The following is an 18,706-nucleotide window of genomic DNA, read 5'->3' on the forward strand; positions in this document are numbered from 1 at the left end:
GGCAGCAGATGCAAGGCAAAACCCAAACCCTTTTGTAGAAGAGGATAAGAGAGCTTTACCCAGCTATTCCTCTGCGGCCACTTGCACAGTTATGAACGTGGGGAGAGGGTCTGCTCCTTGCAGGGTCTGCTCCTCCTCTACTCCATGGGATAAACCAGATCCATAAGGACTACAGCTGAGGCACAAGGGCAGCACAGCATTCTCATAGCTCTTGTTCCCAGCTCTAAGGTATTTATGACAGGCTTCCCTTTGCCTTTTGATCTGTTCCTCGGTGAAGAGAATTACCCTTTCAAACTCAAAATGTGGTGACCAAGCTCCTCTGGGAGAGAGCCGAGTGGGCCCACGGCGATGCCTACAGGACTCCAGAAGTGTTGCTACAAGGCAGCATTCCAGGCAGCTCTCCTGCAAAGAGCCAGTCATTCAGCAAACATTGCTCCCATGTACACTTAGCAGAGCTTTTTTGCCTTGAGCAGTTTGCATCGTTCCTGCCTCACTGTTCCCCAGCACCAATGATGCTTCTCTCCCTCCAACAGATCCTCAAGCTTTGCCCGAAGAAGAAAAGCTCCTCAACATACACATTTTGCAAGTCAGTCGGCCTGCTAGGGATGCAGTTCCATCTCTTTGAGAATGAGTGTAAGTCCACTGCTCCTGGGTTTCCTGGAGGGGTTTGGCAGGGAAAAGGAGAAGGAGGGAGGGGGCTGTGTGAGTCTGCATTAGGAAAGAGATTCTGTCAGACCTGCTAAAAGCGGAGAGAAAACTAAGGCTTGTGCCAAGGAGATCACTCTTTAGGTACACTGTGATGAGGAGAAGCTCCTGGTACCTCTCCGAGGTCTGAGCATCTGCAGAAGGGTCTTATTGAAGGATCTGCCTTGTTATGGTGGCAGGGACAGCACCAATGGTGAAGACTGGGGGAAACAATCCCCCTATACATGCCACTGAGCTCCCAGAAGCCAACTGCTGGTGCAGAATCTTGTTGACAGAACTGCTGCTGCCAGCTTTAGCCCCTCTCCCCTCATGCCCAAAGTCACAACCCCCACTGCTGCCTTTGATGCTGACAGAGGCAGAGGTGCTGCTGCCACCTCCCTGCACAGTGCCATGCTGTGCTGAGAGCTTCCCAAGGCAGAGGCAGAGCCCTTGGAACAGTACCCACCAAAGCATGGCAGGAGGCCAGCCCTAGTCAGCCTGACCTTGATGGTCTGGGAATAGAGCCATGATGTGTCATGATGGGGGCTGGTTGTGCCGTGCAGGAGTTCCAGAAACAGGCAGGCTCCCTGCTGGCACAGGCAGAGGGGCAGCACAGCAGTCCCAGGCAAGCATGGCTGATGCCCCTGGGATCAGGGGCACAAACCCCTAGGATCACAATGCTCTCCATTGTGAGCACATGGGGAACATGCTGCAAGGAAGGAAAATGTAGCAGCGCTGTGGCTATGCTAAGTTTTTCCTATCCCTCCTCTACTCTGCTGGTAGCATGAGTCACTCTCCCAACACCCTGCTCTGCAGCATGCAGAGGCTCCCACATTCCTGTGAACCAAAGGGGCATTCATACCTGAGCATCCCCAGGAGGCACCATCAGAGCTGGAATCAGCTTTCAGGGCTAGCATGACTATCCTGGCAGTGCCCAAATCTTCTGGCAAAGGTGCCCTGTCGTGTATCCCCTGCAGAGATAGTAAAGCAAATGTGACAATGATCTTGTGATCAGAACAGATGAGAGAGATAGGGTGGGAAAAGAGCTTGGCACACAAACAGGGGGAGCAGAGGGCTGGCTGAAAATAACAGGTTAGGCCTTGGCTTGTTTGGGAAAGACTGATAAAGGAAGGCTAATAAAGGAAGGCTGCCCATGCAAGACAGGCAGATGTAGGAGCACTGGAGGAGAAGTGAAAGCAGGACAGGGGAAGACAGAAATTAAATTTAGAGGAATGTGAAAGGAAAGGAGGAAAGGGATTGAAACCACCAGCCACTGAGCAAATGATAAAGTCTAGTCAAAAGCGTGGCAAGTTCTCTGCATTCTCGTGTTCTCCTGATTCTGTTGGTTGAATGTCCAGTCATCACCTCCCTGCACACAAACCTGATCTTTAAAACATGAGCCCTTTTGCTGTTTATTTTCACTCTCTGGGCATGGCCCCTCATTTACATTCCTGTGTGTTGTGCCTGTGAGGGGCACTAAGCAGAGACCTACAAATACACAACTTTCCCTTTACCATTCTCTCTGCAGAGTGCAATGAGCTCCCCACCTGCACTGTGCCAACACCCCTCCTGTGTTCTCTGGAGATGAAAGGAGAGGCTGGGGATAAGTCCTGCCACTGTGGATGCAATGGCTCTGACCCCAGAAGACAACCTCTCCTGCTGCATCTCCCACAGGAGAAAAAGTGTCATTGGCCTCATAAACACTGTTTACTCTTCCACAGACTGAGAAAGGCTTTACAGTCTTACCTCTGTGCTCAGGTTCCTAGGCCCAGTGCTGCAAAAGCAACTAAGAGCTAGAGTTCTCTGGTTTTGGCAGCTCTGTGGTGCTGGTGACACTTGCCTTGCTGCTGCAGCTTGGTCCTTCTGTTCTCTTGGAGGGCTGCAGTGCTGCAGATTCCCACAGCTGGCAGTGTGACAAACTCTGGGTGTGCAATTCCATTGGACTCGTGCTGAAAACTCTCTGTCCTTCAGAAGTACCAAAACAACCAACTAATCCATCAAGAATGCCTAACACCTCTATTTTATTGGCACATCTTTTTTCAGATTACCCCCATGGCATTACACTGGTGACTCCAGTTTCAGGCTCAGAGAAAAAACAGGTACTACACTTCTGTGCTCTGGGTGCTGAGGAAATGCAGAAGTTTGTGGAAGACCTGAAAGAGTCAATAGCAGAAGTGACAGAACTGGAACAGATACGAATTGAATGTAAGGGTCTCTCATACAATTCACACTCCAATGCCATCACACTGCATGTGACTACAAGGCAAAAAGGGTAAAGGAAGTGTTCTTCAGGAACAGGGGCAAAGAGGATGAGCAGCACAAGTCTACACAGGGTGTTCCTGGGTTCACTGAGAGGATGAAAAAGCACTCTGTGACCACCAGCCAGCAGGAGAAATGGAAGGACTTAACTACTTACAATGTTTATGGGACAGGGAGTGTGATACAGCAGCCTGGAATAGGGAAGCTTAGACTGTCACACCCAGAAGATTCTTTTCTGTCCCATACTCCTCTGACTATGCAAACATGATCTGTAAATAGCTGGGATAGATCTCATACCTTTAACAGAGCTGTCCTGAGGGCAAGCAGTCTGTGACTCCATGGTCTTACACAGACAAGATGTCCATGTAGCCTTTGATGGCCTTTCCAGGTACAAACTGATGAGCCAAAGTAGCTCAGCTACAGTGGTCCCATCTGTGCAGAACTAGCCAACCCTGTATAAATGTAGGTCATATGTAGAAGGTCCTGTAGGGATACCTAAGTTTCTTCACATATCAAATCCTCTCCAGTTTCTGTTTTCTCTTGGCTGTTCCTCTCTCTCTTCTTGGCACTCACTCGTGATTTCCTTGCATTAATTCTCCTTGCTGACTTCTCATTTTGTTCCTGCAATATGCTGGTGACCTTCCCTCCATCCCCCCCTCATTTGTTTCCATATGTCTGTTTTGCAGGGGAATTGGAGAAACAGCAAGGGACGAAGACTCTCTCCTTAAGGACCAATGGAGCCCAGATGGAGCTGCAGTCTAAGCAAGGCTCTCCAACAGGTAAGAGGGCACCCAGCACCCAACTTTTTTTGGTCTAGAAGTGCTGCCTTTGCAAATCTGTTCTCTCTGGTGCCTGTGAGAATAACTGCCAAAAGAAGTGTTCAGTTTTGTGTCCTTTAGCCTTGGCCAAATAGTGAAAATACAAGAGCATATACATTCTTCAAATACCCTAGAAGAGCCCTTGAAGTCTCATTACCCAGCCTGTAGCTGTAATACCTGGTAAAGAGCTGTTACTGATAGAGCATGGGTAAATTCTGAAGAACCTGGCCTAATTTTCTTCCCTGAGCTGATAAAACTTACCCCAGTAAGCAGCTAACATGTTGCAAGAGGGTCTGGATTGGCCTTGCACCTCTCCCTTTAACTCTCCAGTCCACAGTATGAGGGCCAGCTCTTGACTAGAGGGACAGATCTCATGAGTGAGATATTTTGTTTTATTTCAAAGGCAAGAAGGATTTGGGGGAGAAGGTCTCGGACAGCACAGTGGAGGTAAGTAGAGTGCAGAGCAGCTGAGGTAAGTAATTCTCTCTCACTTCAGCACTTCTCACATTCTCTGTTGTTTCTTTTCTCAGGTTTTAATCAATGCCTCCCCAGCCAGACTGACAATTTTACCAATTTCCAGAGATACAATTAAAAGTTACTGCTAGGACGGGTAATACAACTTTCAAATCCAAACTAAACTTCAAAGCATTTTCAATCCTTTTCTATAACTGTAACATCCTTCATGGACCAAGCTCCCAAACGCTGTAGACTAACCCACCCCACTGCTTCTGGGGAGACTGAAAACCCCTCTAAGGACTTCCCTGACATGCTAACGCCATGCAGCATCACATGCAAATTCCCCACAGCCCAGCTTTCCTGCACTATCTCTGCAGCTCTGTCTCTCCATCCCCCTGAAGGGGATTGAGCATGGCCTTTGTACACCAGACTTTCCTTAGAGCTTCACCTTCCTAGGTAGGGAGCTTGGCTGTCCTGTGTACATCTATCTTTGCAGGAATGTCCAGCATCCAGTGGGTTGCCTGTTTCTTCACATATACCCTTACTCTCACTGTCTGTGAGGAAACAGGAAAATGCAATCTTCACACTGAAAATCTTATCAACTACGTCCTACTCTCTCTCTGTCTGAAATATCTCCATTGTCCTGAACCTTCCCTTTTTCAGGGTAGTTCTCTCCCCTCTTGTCAACATGTATTTACTTAAAGAATTTAGCTTCTCTGTGGGGAGTAGGTGCTGCTTCTTTTCCCTGGAGAGCACCCTGTTTTGCTGCAGACACCCCCTTCCTGGGAAAGGTGCCTCTGCCAGCCATTTTCCTATTCCTGTTGGGAGAAGTGTCTCCCTGTGTAGAACAGCTTCCATGTATCTTCCATGTGTCATTGGCACTTCATGGCCCAGCATCCAGTTTTTCCTGTGGGATGTTCCAACACTTGAACAAATATTGACACAATATTATGTCCTGCTGTGTGGTGAGTCTGAGCAACCTCCATGTCTGGATAGAGACAGACAGCTCATCCTTGTTCCAGCATGGTGGGGAGCTTGGTCACATCACAGCTTCTCCTTCCCAGTTGCTGGTGCAGCTGCTGACTCTGCCAGACCCCCAGGGCAGCCCCACTGTCCCCCCTGTACCCCTGCCTGGCTGGAAGTGCCACGCCAACCTGCGAGCACTTGTTTCCTACCCAGGGCTTGTCACTTGGCTGACATTCTGTTTTAAGCCAGCAACTTAGCTCTGTTTTGGGGTCTCCATCAGCCCATGTCCTTGCCAGGAGGAACTATAACATCATCCACCATTTGGGAAGCGTTATTTCCCTGCTGCACTTCTCCTGCTAGGGACCTCCCGTCCAGGCCAGCTCGTCCTTTTCAGACTGGTCTCAGTGAGCTCCCTTATTTGATTCCATTACCAGCATCTCAGTGTGGAAACCCTGATGACCTCCTGCTTCCCTACCTGCTTTCAGCTGACCAAGTATTACTCTGCCAGCAGAGGAGCATTTCCATTTCTCTGAGATTATCTAATCTGCTGCCATTTCATCATGAGTTTCTTTTATCATTGTATGAGCTAGATGGGCATTTTTGGTTTCTTTTTTTTTTTTTTTTAAATCATTTCCTTTCACTGACAAACCACCAAATGGAGCAGAGGGAGCTGCCTTTTGCTAGACTATGTCAGGTTTCTGCTTTTTCCTTTGTAAACAGATTAGCCAGTCATGTGGTGTACCTTCATACTTAGAAAGGCAGGGAGCTGGGAAAGGCTTGAGTTTCTCTGTCGCTCTCTATCTCAGATTCAGCTGCTGTCATTTTGCTGAAACGTACAGCCTCGATTACCTGAAACCTTGTGGTCTGGTCCCCCTCTCCTTTCTGCTGGTGGGGACAAAGTCATGACCTCGAGGTCTGTTCATTTCCATGAGAATTCACGGACACTTCCACTCTTAGAATCGATGTGTGTTCCCTGTGCTGTTTGGATAATCACTGCATTTGGGAACGCCACTCTGCTGCCTTTGACGTGATGGAAAGGACAGGGACACTTAGGCTGGATGGGGACAACGGGGCTGTTGAGGGGGACTGTGCAGCCAGGGTCATACCTATTCTGGTTTTTTGAGGGAGGGAGGGTTAAATGCATGTGAGCTCATCTGGTGGAGGGGGTTCAGGGCAGCCAGTAGCAGCGGATGGGAAAAGTCTTGTAACATTTAATGCTTCTTTGGCTGTTTCTAAACTAGGTGTCAATTCACAACAGGCTTCAAACGTACCAGCACAACTCCGCCCTGGGGCCCGAGAGTGGAATGCAGCCCAGCATGCGTCTTAACATGCCACGGGAGCAGCTGGAGACAGCACTGGTGCCCTCACACCCCGCCTCGGCGGGGACACTTGTACAGTGCCAGCAGATTGTCAAAGTCATTGTCTTGGACAAGCCGTGCCTCGCTCGGATGGAGCCGGCCCTCAACCAGACTCTGACACGCTACGTCACCTCCGACTCCTGCACCTCCACCCCCTGGCGCGGTGTGGGCAGTGGGCTCCCTGGGACCCCCATGAAGCTGGTCCATCAGCCTCCCCTGCCACCTCCACCCCCTCCCTACAACCACCCCCACCAGTACTGCCCCCCCAGCTCGCTGCTTCAGAGGCGCAGGTATTCCAGTGGCTCTCGCAGCCTCGTGTAGCCACACCACCAGCACCAAACAGCACAGACTTCCTCGCTTCCCTTCCCCACCACCTCCCAGGGACCCTTTCTGCCTACAGAGATCTAGTTTGTGATTTATTTTTTAGTAAAACAAGAACAAAAGATAAAAAAAAAGCCAACTGACCTAACTCTTATCCTGCCTCCCCTCAAGATGATGCTATTTGTGAGGAGCCATCTGTAGAAACTGCCAACCTACATGCTCACACATCCTCACACCCTGCCAGCCCAGCTGGCCTCTGTGCTCGTGTTGTCCCCATGTAGCACTTTGCTGCCCTGTTCCTCAGAGGCTTGATGACCTGCTGCTTTCTAGGCACCGTGTCTTCCGTTTCCTACTCCTCAACTTCCTTTCCTGCCTTGCATTTACCTGGCCATAGGTTTGTACCCACCCAGCCTCAGAGAGAAATGGACTCACCTGTGCCATACCTTGGGGCATTCCTGGGGGTGGAGTTCTCCCTGCCACCATCACTGCCACCTGCTAAGCTGGAGTGAGAACTTGCACCACTTGCCACGCTTCCTCTTCATCGCTCTCCAAGTATTATCTCCTTGCAGCAACCGGCTCCAAATGGAGGAGTGCACGAGTGGAAGAGAGCTTGAGAGGAGGAGAGACTGTCCTGAGCTGCAGTACAAGTACACAAAGATGGCTTCACTGAACACCAAAACTTTTTCTGTTATGTTGGAGCATTGTACCAGAGACCTCTGCTGAGACCTAGCAGACCTCACCACGTGTAAATACACCTGTATAGTAGCACATGTATGCGCATGCTTACTAAGGAAACACCAAGCAGTTCTGAGGGAGCAGAAGGGAGGGCTTCAGTCCAGGGGTCTTCCTGGAATGGATCTGTGCTTTTCCAAAGAGACAGCACCGAGAGGTGCCCTCCCGCCTCACCACACACACCCCCACAAACACATACAGGAGATTGTCTTCTCTAAAACAGACCCACCTCTGCTTTCCTTCTTCTGGCTGGTTTTGTGTTTCCTGCCCACCTGCATTTTTGTATTCTGAAAGCAAAGCTGAGTGTTATGTTCACCTTTTGGGGTGGACTCTTCCACCTGTGTTAGAGGGAAGGGACTTTTTGAAGACCACTTATGTGAGGTCCCATCTGTATCTCTTACCTGTATCTCTTATCCCTATATTCTCACCTCCATCAGCCCTTCCTATAGGAAAGCTGCCCAGATACCAGACTCCAAAGCCTCTTCTCTCTCTCTCTCTATCCCAGCTTCAAAGTGAGAGGAGGGGCAGATCCTGAGATAGAGATGACAGCTCAGCTCCTCTGCTTTATTGGGGACATTGATGTGAAGGAAGACAGCATTAAAAATGGGCTGTGGATGTATTTTTAGAAAAAAAAATCTCTTTGTGCGGGAGGGGGGGGAAGGTATTAATTAGCTTAAAGGCTTTGGTCTCACTCACTCATTCTATCTCCCTTCGAGGTTTAAGAAGATCAACTTTAGGATTCTAAAATAGGACAGAATGCCTTTTAGGGCCTTTATTTTTATTTTATTTTATGAGGGAAAGACAGAAATGCTCTTCCTTCCTGTGCAAGGCTGAGACATGAGCAGTGAGTGCTGATGATGTAATGGCAGGGTAAGGAATGGCAGGAGTTGTTGCCAGCGGTGGGAATGTGCAAAATGTCAGGAGAAGGGGGACAGCAAAGACAGATGCAGAAAACTTTTTTTTAACCTTGTGGGATAAAAGCCACACAGCAATTTCCTTAGGGATTGTGCCAGTGTGCTGATCTCTGGGGCCATTGCCAGTGACAAAAGCCACAGGGCATCAGGGACGGGCTTGGCTCCCCTCAGTGCTCCCTGGATGCTTGCTGGCTGTGCTGGAATGTTCAGGGAGAGAGTTCACACATCTGACCTGGGCAGAAGCCCAGCTGGAGTTAGGGAAACAGACAGGGGCTGGAGTGACAGGTCTCCTGCACTTAGCCAGCCCTCCAGGGCAGGAGCCTGCTCACTTCCAGGTCCCCCTCAGTCTGAGCATGACCCATGGACCCAGCTGTGCCAAGAGTTCTGACTTGTTTGCTCAGCTGGGCACCAGGCTGCCACTTCTATCTGCAATAGCAAATGTACCGACTGTGAGCCCACAAGCAGAGCCTCAGGGAAGACTGCAGAAGCAGATGACAGAAAAGATTGTAAGAAAACCCTGAATAGAAGCCCAGTCTCCCTCCAGACCAGAGAAGCTCACTCCTAGCCAGCCCCCCAGGGCAGTCTGGATGCTCTGCATCCTGAACTGGGTGCTGGAAGAGGTCCTCACCCCTGGCCAGGGCTCAGCCCCTCACCCCCCAGCCAGCTGCGAGGCACAGCTGGCCTGGTGTGCTGCTGACTCCCTTCAGGGTGACACCCTGCTGCCTCACAGCAGCCAGAACCTCATCTGAGATGCCCATAGCTTCCCAAGAGAGCATGTGTGGCATCTGCCATTTTCTGGTCGTGCAGTGTGTGGCTGCTGTTGTTTTTGCTCACTGCTGCAGTGGAATGGGTGTCCAGGAGGCACTGGCACTCTCCCCGTTCCCAGTAGTTATTTCACTGGCTGAGAGGAATGGCAGTACTAGTTCAGTTTTTTTTTCCAGAGTGCAGTGTGCCAATGAAGCTCTGTGTGTGTGTTAAAATAAATAAATTAGATTTTACTTGACATTTAACACAAAGTGACAACAGCAAAAAAACCTTAAGATACTTGAGGAAATAATTTTTTTAGATAAAATATTTATAACAATGCGTACGAAGTTTCTACACAAGATGTTTGCCGCTTTAATAATTGATTGGGAGAGCTACAAGGATCTAAAGAGGAAATAAGGAAACTGCTTGAGACTCCCTTCTCCATGCTGGAGGAAGGGTAGAAGTGAGTGAACTGAAGTGCTGAGGTACCTGAGGCAAAGTATTCTCTCAGGGCAAGTTGGTTCTGTTTCTCTGACCTTGCAAAGGCTACTGCTGGCCTTGAGCTTTGGACAGAGAAGCAAATGTAGACAACTCCTCTGTCTTCTAGCCTGCTGGCTACCCTGTGTTCTGCTGGGTTTAGCTGGAGAGGCACAAACAGCTCTGTTCCAGCTTGTCATGGAACAGGGTGGTCAAAATTCCACTGTGGAGCCGAGCTCTTCGGACTTCACTTCAAAATACAGATATTTTTTAATTTTTTTTTTTAAGGTTGGTCTCAAAGGATGACAAGCACTTTAAAATATATCTGCACCTCACCTGATCTATTGTATTGTCTGCACATGCAGTCCTCCCACACAGACTCAGTGTAGCCCTACAGCTGTGAGCAGACACCCTTGCACACAGACTGACAGGGTGCAGGCTAGAAGGGGCATGTCAGTGACAACCTAGTGAAGGACAAAATGTGTGCCACAGCCCACCTGGAGGGACCAGCCCAAAGAAAAATCACCAGCTCTTGACAGCAGGGATTCTGATCATGAACCTAGCACAATCTTTCAGGTGGAGGAGTCAGGCAGGGAGCTGCTGCAGAGATGAGCTCAACCCAAATGAACCAGTGTCTTTTTGCTGCCAAATTCATGCCCTTCTATATTAAAAAGGAGTGGGGGGGAGAGAGAGAGAAAACAGAAACAAAGCAGAAACCTAGTGAAAAGTGTTCTGCAGTGAGTGTTGGGTAGTCAGTGGCCAAATGAGAAGGTGGCTTTGCTGAACAGTAGGAGAGACTGAGCTGTGTTTCGTCAGGCTCTATCCTGATGCTCACTCATGCTGGTGCAGGCCCAGTGAAATGAATCTGTTTGCACCAGTAGCAAAGGGATGGGAAAATGTGACAGGAGAATTGAGCCTTGCAGACAATTCGGGTTTAATGCAGTGCTTTTCTGCTGCCACAGTAATTTTTAATGCCATAGTCTTGGCTGCTGGGTTAGCAACACTTTGTGCTTTCACGAGGCTTTCAAAGCATCCCTCTGCTCGCATTTCCTCTCCTTCCTGTAGAGGAAAGGTGAGGGTATGGTCCACAACCTGAATTTCATCAATATTCATACTGAAAGGTACCACCAGATTTGGATGCATTTGAGGGCCTCCAAGCCATAAGGGTTTGAGTTTTGTCACCTGTTTCTCAGAAGGGTCAACCTGCAACTATGTGCACGTGTTTCTGAGGTTTCCAAAACCAATCTGAGCCCTAAACCAAGGATGCTGCTGCTTGGCAGAGCCTCTGCTTTGAAATGCAAGTTACTGAGCAAACTCCCCCCGTCTCCCACTCCACCAGCTGCCTCACTGTGCTAGTGTAGGCTCCAGGGACTGCCGGCAGTGTGTTGTGAGCTAGAGCTGTCCTTGTCCTGCCCTCTCCTTCACAGCCATGCCTGGGACAGCAGCTTTGAAGTCACCCAGCTCTTCAACACTAGTCACAACCCCATCTGAATGTGTCTTTTTAAAATCTAACAACAGAAGTGTTACCTATGCGTAGGCTTTTGAAAGCACCTGTCTGTCTGTACCTGTCTCCTGCTGTAAATATCACCAACAAAAGCTTCCTTTGGGAAAAGTGGTGTGGTCACACCTAGCAAAGAGTCCAAATGGCTAATATTTTGTAACAAAAATAACAAAAATAGATCAGAGGTATTTTATCTGTTCAATCAATAGAGTTTTAGAAATTATATTGAGATAATGTCACTTGTGCTCCAATGTCTTCTTTCCCTCAGCGCCTGCCCCGGTGTCCCTGGCGGCGTGCACAGGCACACAAGCATGTACCAAGGGGTGCTCCATGGAGTGTTGAGCATCCTGGGCTCCTGCTGGCCTCAGGGGCAGCCTGCTCTGGCTACTGCTCTTTTCTTGCCAAAAGCAGAGGGAGCTAGCTCAGTGCCCAGGCTCTCTGAGGAGCAGATCCAGAGGAAAACAGGAAGCAATAAACTTGTTCAGAAGGTGGCAACTTCACTGTGAAATTCACCCCTGCAAGGAGGTGGAGAGGAAAATGGTGAGGAGGAAGGCAGAGTCCTTTTGTGCCACAGCTCATTGCTGTCCATCTTGCTGGATGCTCTCAGCTGTGCAGGCTGCACCTCTGGGGAGGGAGACCCACACAGCCCTGCAGAGCACTGGCTGCTGCCTGTGCACTGTGGGACACAGGACACACAGGAACCTGTGCACCAGAGAGCAGCACACACCGTGGGGCAGTGCTCACACCACACAGGACTGCACCTCAGAGAGCATGTTGGTACCTCTGCAGAACGTGCTGGACAAAGCTATGGGCACAGCACCACGTACTGCCTGAGCAGGACAGCTTTGCTGGCCTCAGCATCACCATTGCAGCACATCTCACCAGCTACACAGGCTCAGGCCTGGGGAACATTTGGATGGGAGACACGTAAGGAAAATTACATTTCCTGTGCAGATCAGATCTAAGTGCATATTTACACAAAGCATAACCCCAAGGTTAATGAAGCTGACCTTTGAGAGAGAATCAAGCACGTGCACACAAAGAGAGCTCTCCTCTGCAATGAGTGGGGGGAGGCAAGCTACATCTCTGCAGCTGGATCCAAGAGATGCTGGATTCAGATTGCACCTGCTAAAAAAAACCTGTCTATAGGTTGCAAATTCTTTGCTGGTTTCAAAGAATACCTTGGATCCCCAGGCCCACCATGAAATACTTGGGAAGACATGAATCCCTCCCAGAAACAGACAGTATATTTCCCTGGGATTCAGAGGCTTCCATTTACGTTTTTGTGTGCCATGGATATATTATAAATCAGCCCACCCCAAACAGGCATTTTCTAAGATGTTTTGAAACAGAAGATTATTAAAGCTCCTGGCTGATGTTCAGATCACACACCTGGCTGTAAAGTAAAGATGAAAGCAATAAAACCAGATTGTCTATATGTGAAATACTCCTCACTTGCTCCAATGTACAGATACTATTATTAATCAGAAGATGGCAAGTGTCTCTGGGAAGGATACTATATAGACATATATAGGTAGTGCTGGTATAGAGGGTTACAACCCAAAAAGCAAATACCACAATTGTCACAGTGCATCTGTACCCTGTTCTATCTATACAGCATCCATTATGTGCAATAACTGATACATAGTGTGGCTGGAATTGATCAAAATACACCGCTCTTTTCCACAGAGAATCTCGAGATGCAACTTTTCTCTGAAACTTTTCAGATGGATTTCTAATTAAGCACATTCCTCAAATGTTTTGCTGTAGGTGGGCTCTATCCACCCCTGTCAAGCAAAAAGCAGACTCACCACTGAACTCAGCAGCTCACAGCCTGCTGCCTCCTGCTTTGAAGGTGCTGCCTCGGGGTCAGAGACACATCCCAATACCCACACAGACAGGGGAGTCCTCCAGGAGCAGGAGGTGGCAGGAAGGTCACCACAGACCCAGAGCTGCCATGTGCCTGCAGTGTCACTGTTGTGTGAAGGTCATTATGGGTCCCTTTACACCTCATCCGGGGTGCTCTGGGAAGATTGTGCTGAAAGGGGGTGCTTGGGGCACAGCTGATCAGAGCCAGGCTCCACCAGTCCCACAGACTGAGGTTTCTTGTCATCAGCAGCTGCTGGGAATGTCTGTAAAGTCACTGCCCAGATCCTTAATTCAGCAACCTGGAGCCATGCCCATATACCCACCTGACCTAGGAAAGGTGGCTGAAAATAAGCAGGTGCCTCAAGGATCATGATGCACGGTTAGCAGGGCTGTGGGATTTAACCAGTTTAGGAGTTCTGTCATACTTGGTGGGTCTTGAAGCAACTTTTCTGCAGCTAATAAGTGCAACTGAGGTTAAAAGCTGGCTGAGGAGCTGTTTTCTGTCTTAAACCATACAATCCATGAGCTGGGAATGTTCTTAGTAAGGCAGGATCATATTTTATACAGCACCCATACTCCAGCCTTGGGATCTTACAGTGTGGCATAGTTATCAATGAACTTTTTGAAAACAAGAATGCTGTCTTCCTAATCCTTCCTCCTCATTAAGGTAGGGTGTCCCAAACAATATCAAGTTCATTAAAAACAAACAAACAAACAAGAAACAACAGGGTACAGAAGGATCTTCTTCCACAGCAGCACAGGACAAAGGCTGTAGCAGTAAAAGCACTTAGAGTGATACATACTCATCCTGATATTCTATGTACACCTTTCTATTCCCTCTCATTATGGAAGGCTTGACTTTTCAGTATATTTTCTTTATCTTGTGGATTAATCTCAGCCAGCAACTAAGTACCTTGCAGCTGCTTGCTCTCTTCCCCTTCCACCCTTGGTGGAATAGGGATGAGATCAGAAAAAGGTAAAACTTGTGAGTTCAGATAATTGTTTAATAACAACAGCAACAACAACAACAATAATAATAATAATGCAAATGAGGGAAAGATGAACACTGCAATTGTTCACCACCTACTGACCAATGCCCAGCCCATCCCATCCCCCAGCAATGATCAGCAGCTCCCAGCCAGCTCCCCCCAGTTTATGTATGGGACATGAAGTGCTATGGTATGGAATATCCCTTTGGCCAGTTCATGTCAGCTGTCCACGCTCCTTCCCAGCATCTTGTTCTTCTCCTCACTGACAGAAAATGGGACTCTTAATTTAGGGTAAGCACTACTTAGCAACAACTAAAACATCAGGGTGTTATCAACATTATTCTCATGCTAAATCCAAACTACAGCACTCTATGAGGTCACATGAAGCAGGGCAGAATGATCTTCCCTTTCTAAAAAGGAAAGGAAAGAATCTATCTCATGGGATCTGACCTCAGCCTTCAATCTCAACTCACAACTTCTGTCATCCCTAGTGAAAAGGACAAGCCATACAGCAGCTCAGGACATGTAGCCAGGAAAGAAATGTGCAAGGGAAAAGCCAGAGCCCTATTTAAATAGCTTGTTCAAAGATAAAACCCCAGCCATCTGTCAACTTGCCCTAGAAGAGGCACGGCTATAATAATTAGCAGAGGGAAAGGCTGCAGAGATGCCAGTGGAAAAACCAGCAGTTTGCTAACATTTTACACAGGTCTGCCATGAATGCAGTGGGAAGAAAGAGAAAGAGTTAACAAATACAAGAGAAGAAAGATCAGTGTATTTCTCCAAAGCAGAGACTGCTGGCAGTGTGGGACAGAGGCTTTCCAAGGGCTGCAGGATGCTTTGGGCTGGTGCAATTTGGCACTCGGCATCCCAAGAGCAGATGCTGCCACGGAGGATTGGCAGCAGCTGATCTCACTCAGATCCCGAGGCTCTGCCTGGCAGAGGAGTCCCCACAGCTGGAGGGTCGTCCTGGGGTCTTTGGTGCTGCCAGAGATGGGAGCAGTCCCCACGGGGCTGGGTGTACGTGATCCTCAGGCAATGGCTGGGATGCTGCCACATCTCTCACCATGGCTGTGCTGCCCACCTGGATAGATCCCATTTAAACAGTGCTGGCTAACATAGACCTGCCCTCCATTCCTAAAGGAAGAGCCCTTTCTTAGGGACAAAGCTTCTTTTCAGAGCTCAAAACATCTGGAAACCCCTGTAAATCCATTGGTGCAGCCTGACGGTGGCACCTACACAGTGCTTGGATGCACTCCCTGGTGCCAAGGCAAGTGCCTGGTGGTGGGATGTCCCCTGTACCCTGGATTGCAGAGCCCCCTGCACACACACTCCCATTCCCACAGCCTGGAGCACTCTAGTGCCACTGAGCCTCGCCTGCCAACACCCAAGCAGCTGCGGTGACTGGGGCTGTGACAGCTGCTCTGCCACCACCTCCCCCAGGAGCATCACGCTGAAGTTCCCCTCACAGAGCTGAAAAGCCGCTTTAAAATAAGAATCTTGGATTATAACTCCTAATCCCTTCATTTGCAGTGAGTGCAGAGAGGGAACAGAGATGTCAGCTCTCTCTCCCCCCTGCAGGACCAAATGTGCTTCAAAAACACATCAAAGCATTTGTGTCACGGGCTGGGCAGGCAGCGACCCAGAGCGGCTGCTTGGCCAGGATGCTGCGGCTCCACCAGGAGGGCAGGGAGAGGCAAACGGGGATGTTGTCCCTCCCCAACCAGGCGCGGTCATCCCCCTCCATCTCTTGCCCTCCTTCACACCTAGGAGTTATTTTTAAAGGCGTGTCAGTCAGCTCTGGCATGTGCTGGAGGGGGATGCACAGAAAAGAGGGTGACAGGAGCACTCAGACAGGAGCAAACTGTGTCCAAAAGGCACACGGGCTCCCTGAGGATGGGCAGAGAGGAGGCAGGGTGCCGGCACTGCCTGTGGGCTGAGACAGGGGGCACAGGTACCACCGTGTCCTCTCGTCACCCTGGGGCCAGCCCAGGGGCTGAGGTACCCCCAGGTCTGTGTAAGGGGCTCTGGAGCCACTGAGCAGACAGTGGCAGTGCTCTATGGGCTGATGGCAAGGGATGAGTTTGCACGATAGAACCTTTTATCTGGAAAGATATGGAGCAGGTTTTTCTGGATCTGGGTCAGCAGCGTCAGCACAAAACTAGCAGGTGCTTTTCTTTATGGGGTCAGTGCAGGGATATTGTATTTTCCAAGAGTCTTCTCCAAGCCACACAGCCTTCAAAGGGAGAAAAGCATTCAGCTGTGCCACCACGCCCTGCTCTGCCAGTGGGCCCTGGGCTTGTGGGAGATGCAGTGATCAGGCAGCAGTGTCCCCAGCCCCACTTGCCCCTCGGGGACCCTATGGGATCCTCGGGGGCCAGCCTGCTCCCCATACCATTACAGCAGGGATTCAGACAAGTCCCTTCCTGATGAGTTGTTTTTTTCATCTGGAAGCAGAAACACCTCAACTGGCCAGGATAAATTCCTCCATGACCACTCTGCACAGGGCTGCAGCTGTGGGGGTGAGGGCTGCTTGTCCCCAGGAGCTGTGCTGGGGACACGTGCCACCCCACGAGGGCCTGTGGCTGGTCCCTGTGGCCGCAGTGAATGCTGGTGCCACTTTCCTGGCAGCACAGTGGCATCATGCCAGGCTGTCAGAAGGCATCTCCATCAGCCTCATGGCTGTCAGGTATCAGCACGGGGAGCACTAACCTCTCTTGAGCATCTCCAGACATGGACACTTCCCGGCTGACGGCATCACAGGGATGATGGACACACACTTGTCAGGAACCCCACACAGCCTGGGGCAGTGCTGCCTCAGCCAGGCTGCAGTGGGGATGTGGGATGCACCCCATCCCCTGCTGTGTTTTGTGGGCACACCATGTGGCCTCCAGGGCCACCCAGAGCTGGGCACTGTGCCTCGTGGTCTCAGCTGCTGAGGCAGGCAGGCAGTGCTTGGTGAGAGCTGGTAGCCCTCAGTACAAGCCAAACCACAGTGGATACATCCCATCAGTGATGCAGACCCCCTCCCCTTTTGGCCATCACCACCAAATGCAAGCAGGACCCTCCAGTCCTGAGAGAAGCCCCCTGGAAGAGGCAATGGATAAGGACAAATTGCTCATCCAGAATGGCAGCAGCTTTAAGCTGATGCACAACACAACTCCTCTCAACACACCATTTAATAGAACTGTGGAGAGACTACAAGCTGCACAGTGGCTGGCCAGCCAAAGCCTTCCAGTGCCACACAGCACCATATCCTGCCATGGACATGGCACAAGTGTTTTATAACCAGCTGCCAGCTGTTGGGGCACATCTGCTAGAACAGCAGCAGGAAGAGCTCCCCTCTCCCAGGGGAGAGGATCACACCTGGGTCTCCAGGGGAAGCAGCCCTTGAGCAGCAGAACAATCCTGCCTTTCCCATGGCCCATGTCACCCCCTGCTGCAGTAGAGGATGGGGGCAGTGGCATTTATTTTATATTTTGCAGGTCTCAGGAAAAAGAGGATTTCAGAGGGATTTGAACACAGGTCCCTAAATAGCTTCTTAGAATTAAGAGATTTCATAAAGGATTACTTCAAGCAGCTGCCTATGGTAGGGGGAGAGGCTGGCAGGTGCTGGGGAGGTGAGGGGACAGAGAAAAGGCAGGAGTGCTGTAGGTGAGCACAGGGGAGCACAATCCCCATCTGAACTCCAGCAGTGAGGAGAGGGGAGCAATCCACACCCTGGCTATGTATTCTCTCTTCTGGGTGAGTCAGAAGGAATGAGAAGCAGAGGGATGGGCAGCAGATGTGGTGCATCCTGAGAAGAGGACAAAAGCAGTTCTTACAGTCAATGAACAGATATGGCTGCTTTGACAGACCCACCCACAATGGCATTTCAGAGGTGTGGGATGAGCTTAAGGGGGTCCATCAACACCCCTGACTTCTCACTAGATGGAAAATCTGTGTGTGGAGGTAGGAAGGCTCTTATAGCACTAAGGATGGGATGAGTTTGAAACACTGGAGAAGGGGATCAGTCCATCAGACAGAGGTTGACTAAGGGTAAATTCCTGCCTGCAAGGTTATGCATGCCAGACTTCAGAGATCCAAACATTCATGGTGGAAATAACATAGTGCAGAAACAGGAAAGGCCACAAAACCTTTCAGAACAGGAACAGCTCTGTGCACACTGGTGGAATGTGGGTAGAAATGTCTTTCTAGTAATACCAGGAGATAGCATTCCTTGGCACAGCATTTTCTGGTACAAAGAGGAAGAGAAATTGCTGGAACTTCATTATAATTTTGATATTGTGATGGAAATTGGTTCTTAGGGACTGGATCCTGTGAAAAGCTGGGGTCCTCTGCGGAATCCTGAGCTCCAGCTTTCAGTAGGCAGAAGTGTTGAGCATGCACACAATGAGAGGCTAAGCCACAGGCATGCAGGAAGGAGTTCTAAGCTGGAAGAAGAGCACATGAGAGAAACAGGGAAGAGAGGCTGGTGATAATAGAAAGAGATAGAAATGAGGAAAGAATCGAAAAGAGAAGAGAAAGGAGGGAGAATTGCAATTTTACAGCAGCGAAACTAAGAAAGCTGAGGTAGATAATTTTCACTGGACAAATGATAGCAGGGAAGGACTGAGGC

The 18,706-nt window shown here is 49.7% G+C and overlaps 1 protein-coding gene across 2 annotated transcripts in view; it reads left to right on the forward strand.

The window, feature by feature from the left end:
• Positions 1–6,862, forward strand: part of IQSEC3 (IQ motif and Sec7 domain ArfGEF 3) — a 93,577-nt gene extending 86,715 nt beyond the window's left edge. The window contains exons 10-14 of one of the 2 annotated variants that reach the window (XM_041398693.1): positions 534–633; positions 2,728–2,889; positions 3,630–3,722; positions 4,165–4,208; positions 6,425–6,862. In XM_041398693.1, the coding sequence (XP_041254627.1) occupies positions 534–633; positions 2,728–2,889; positions 3,630–3,722; positions 4,165–4,208; positions 6,425–6,862 (837 nt within the window). Of the gene's footprint in view, positions 1–533; positions 634–2,727; positions 2,890–3,629; positions 3,723–4,164; positions 4,209–4,291; positions 4,367–6,424 lie in introns of those variants that run through there. The other variant, XM_041398694.1, reaches the window with a different exon arrangement.
• Positions 6,863–18,706: the final 11,844 nt, after the last annotated feature.

This window comes from Onychostruthus taczanowskii, unplaced genomic scaffold (assembly GCF_017590055.1).
Source record: "Onychostruthus taczanowskii isolate IOZ18803 unplaced genomic scaffold, ASM1759005v1 scaffold15, whole genome shotgun sequence".
Taxonomy (NCBI): domain Eukaryota; kingdom Metazoa; phylum Chordata; class Aves; order Passeriformes; family Passeridae; genus Onychostruthus; species Onychostruthus taczanowskii.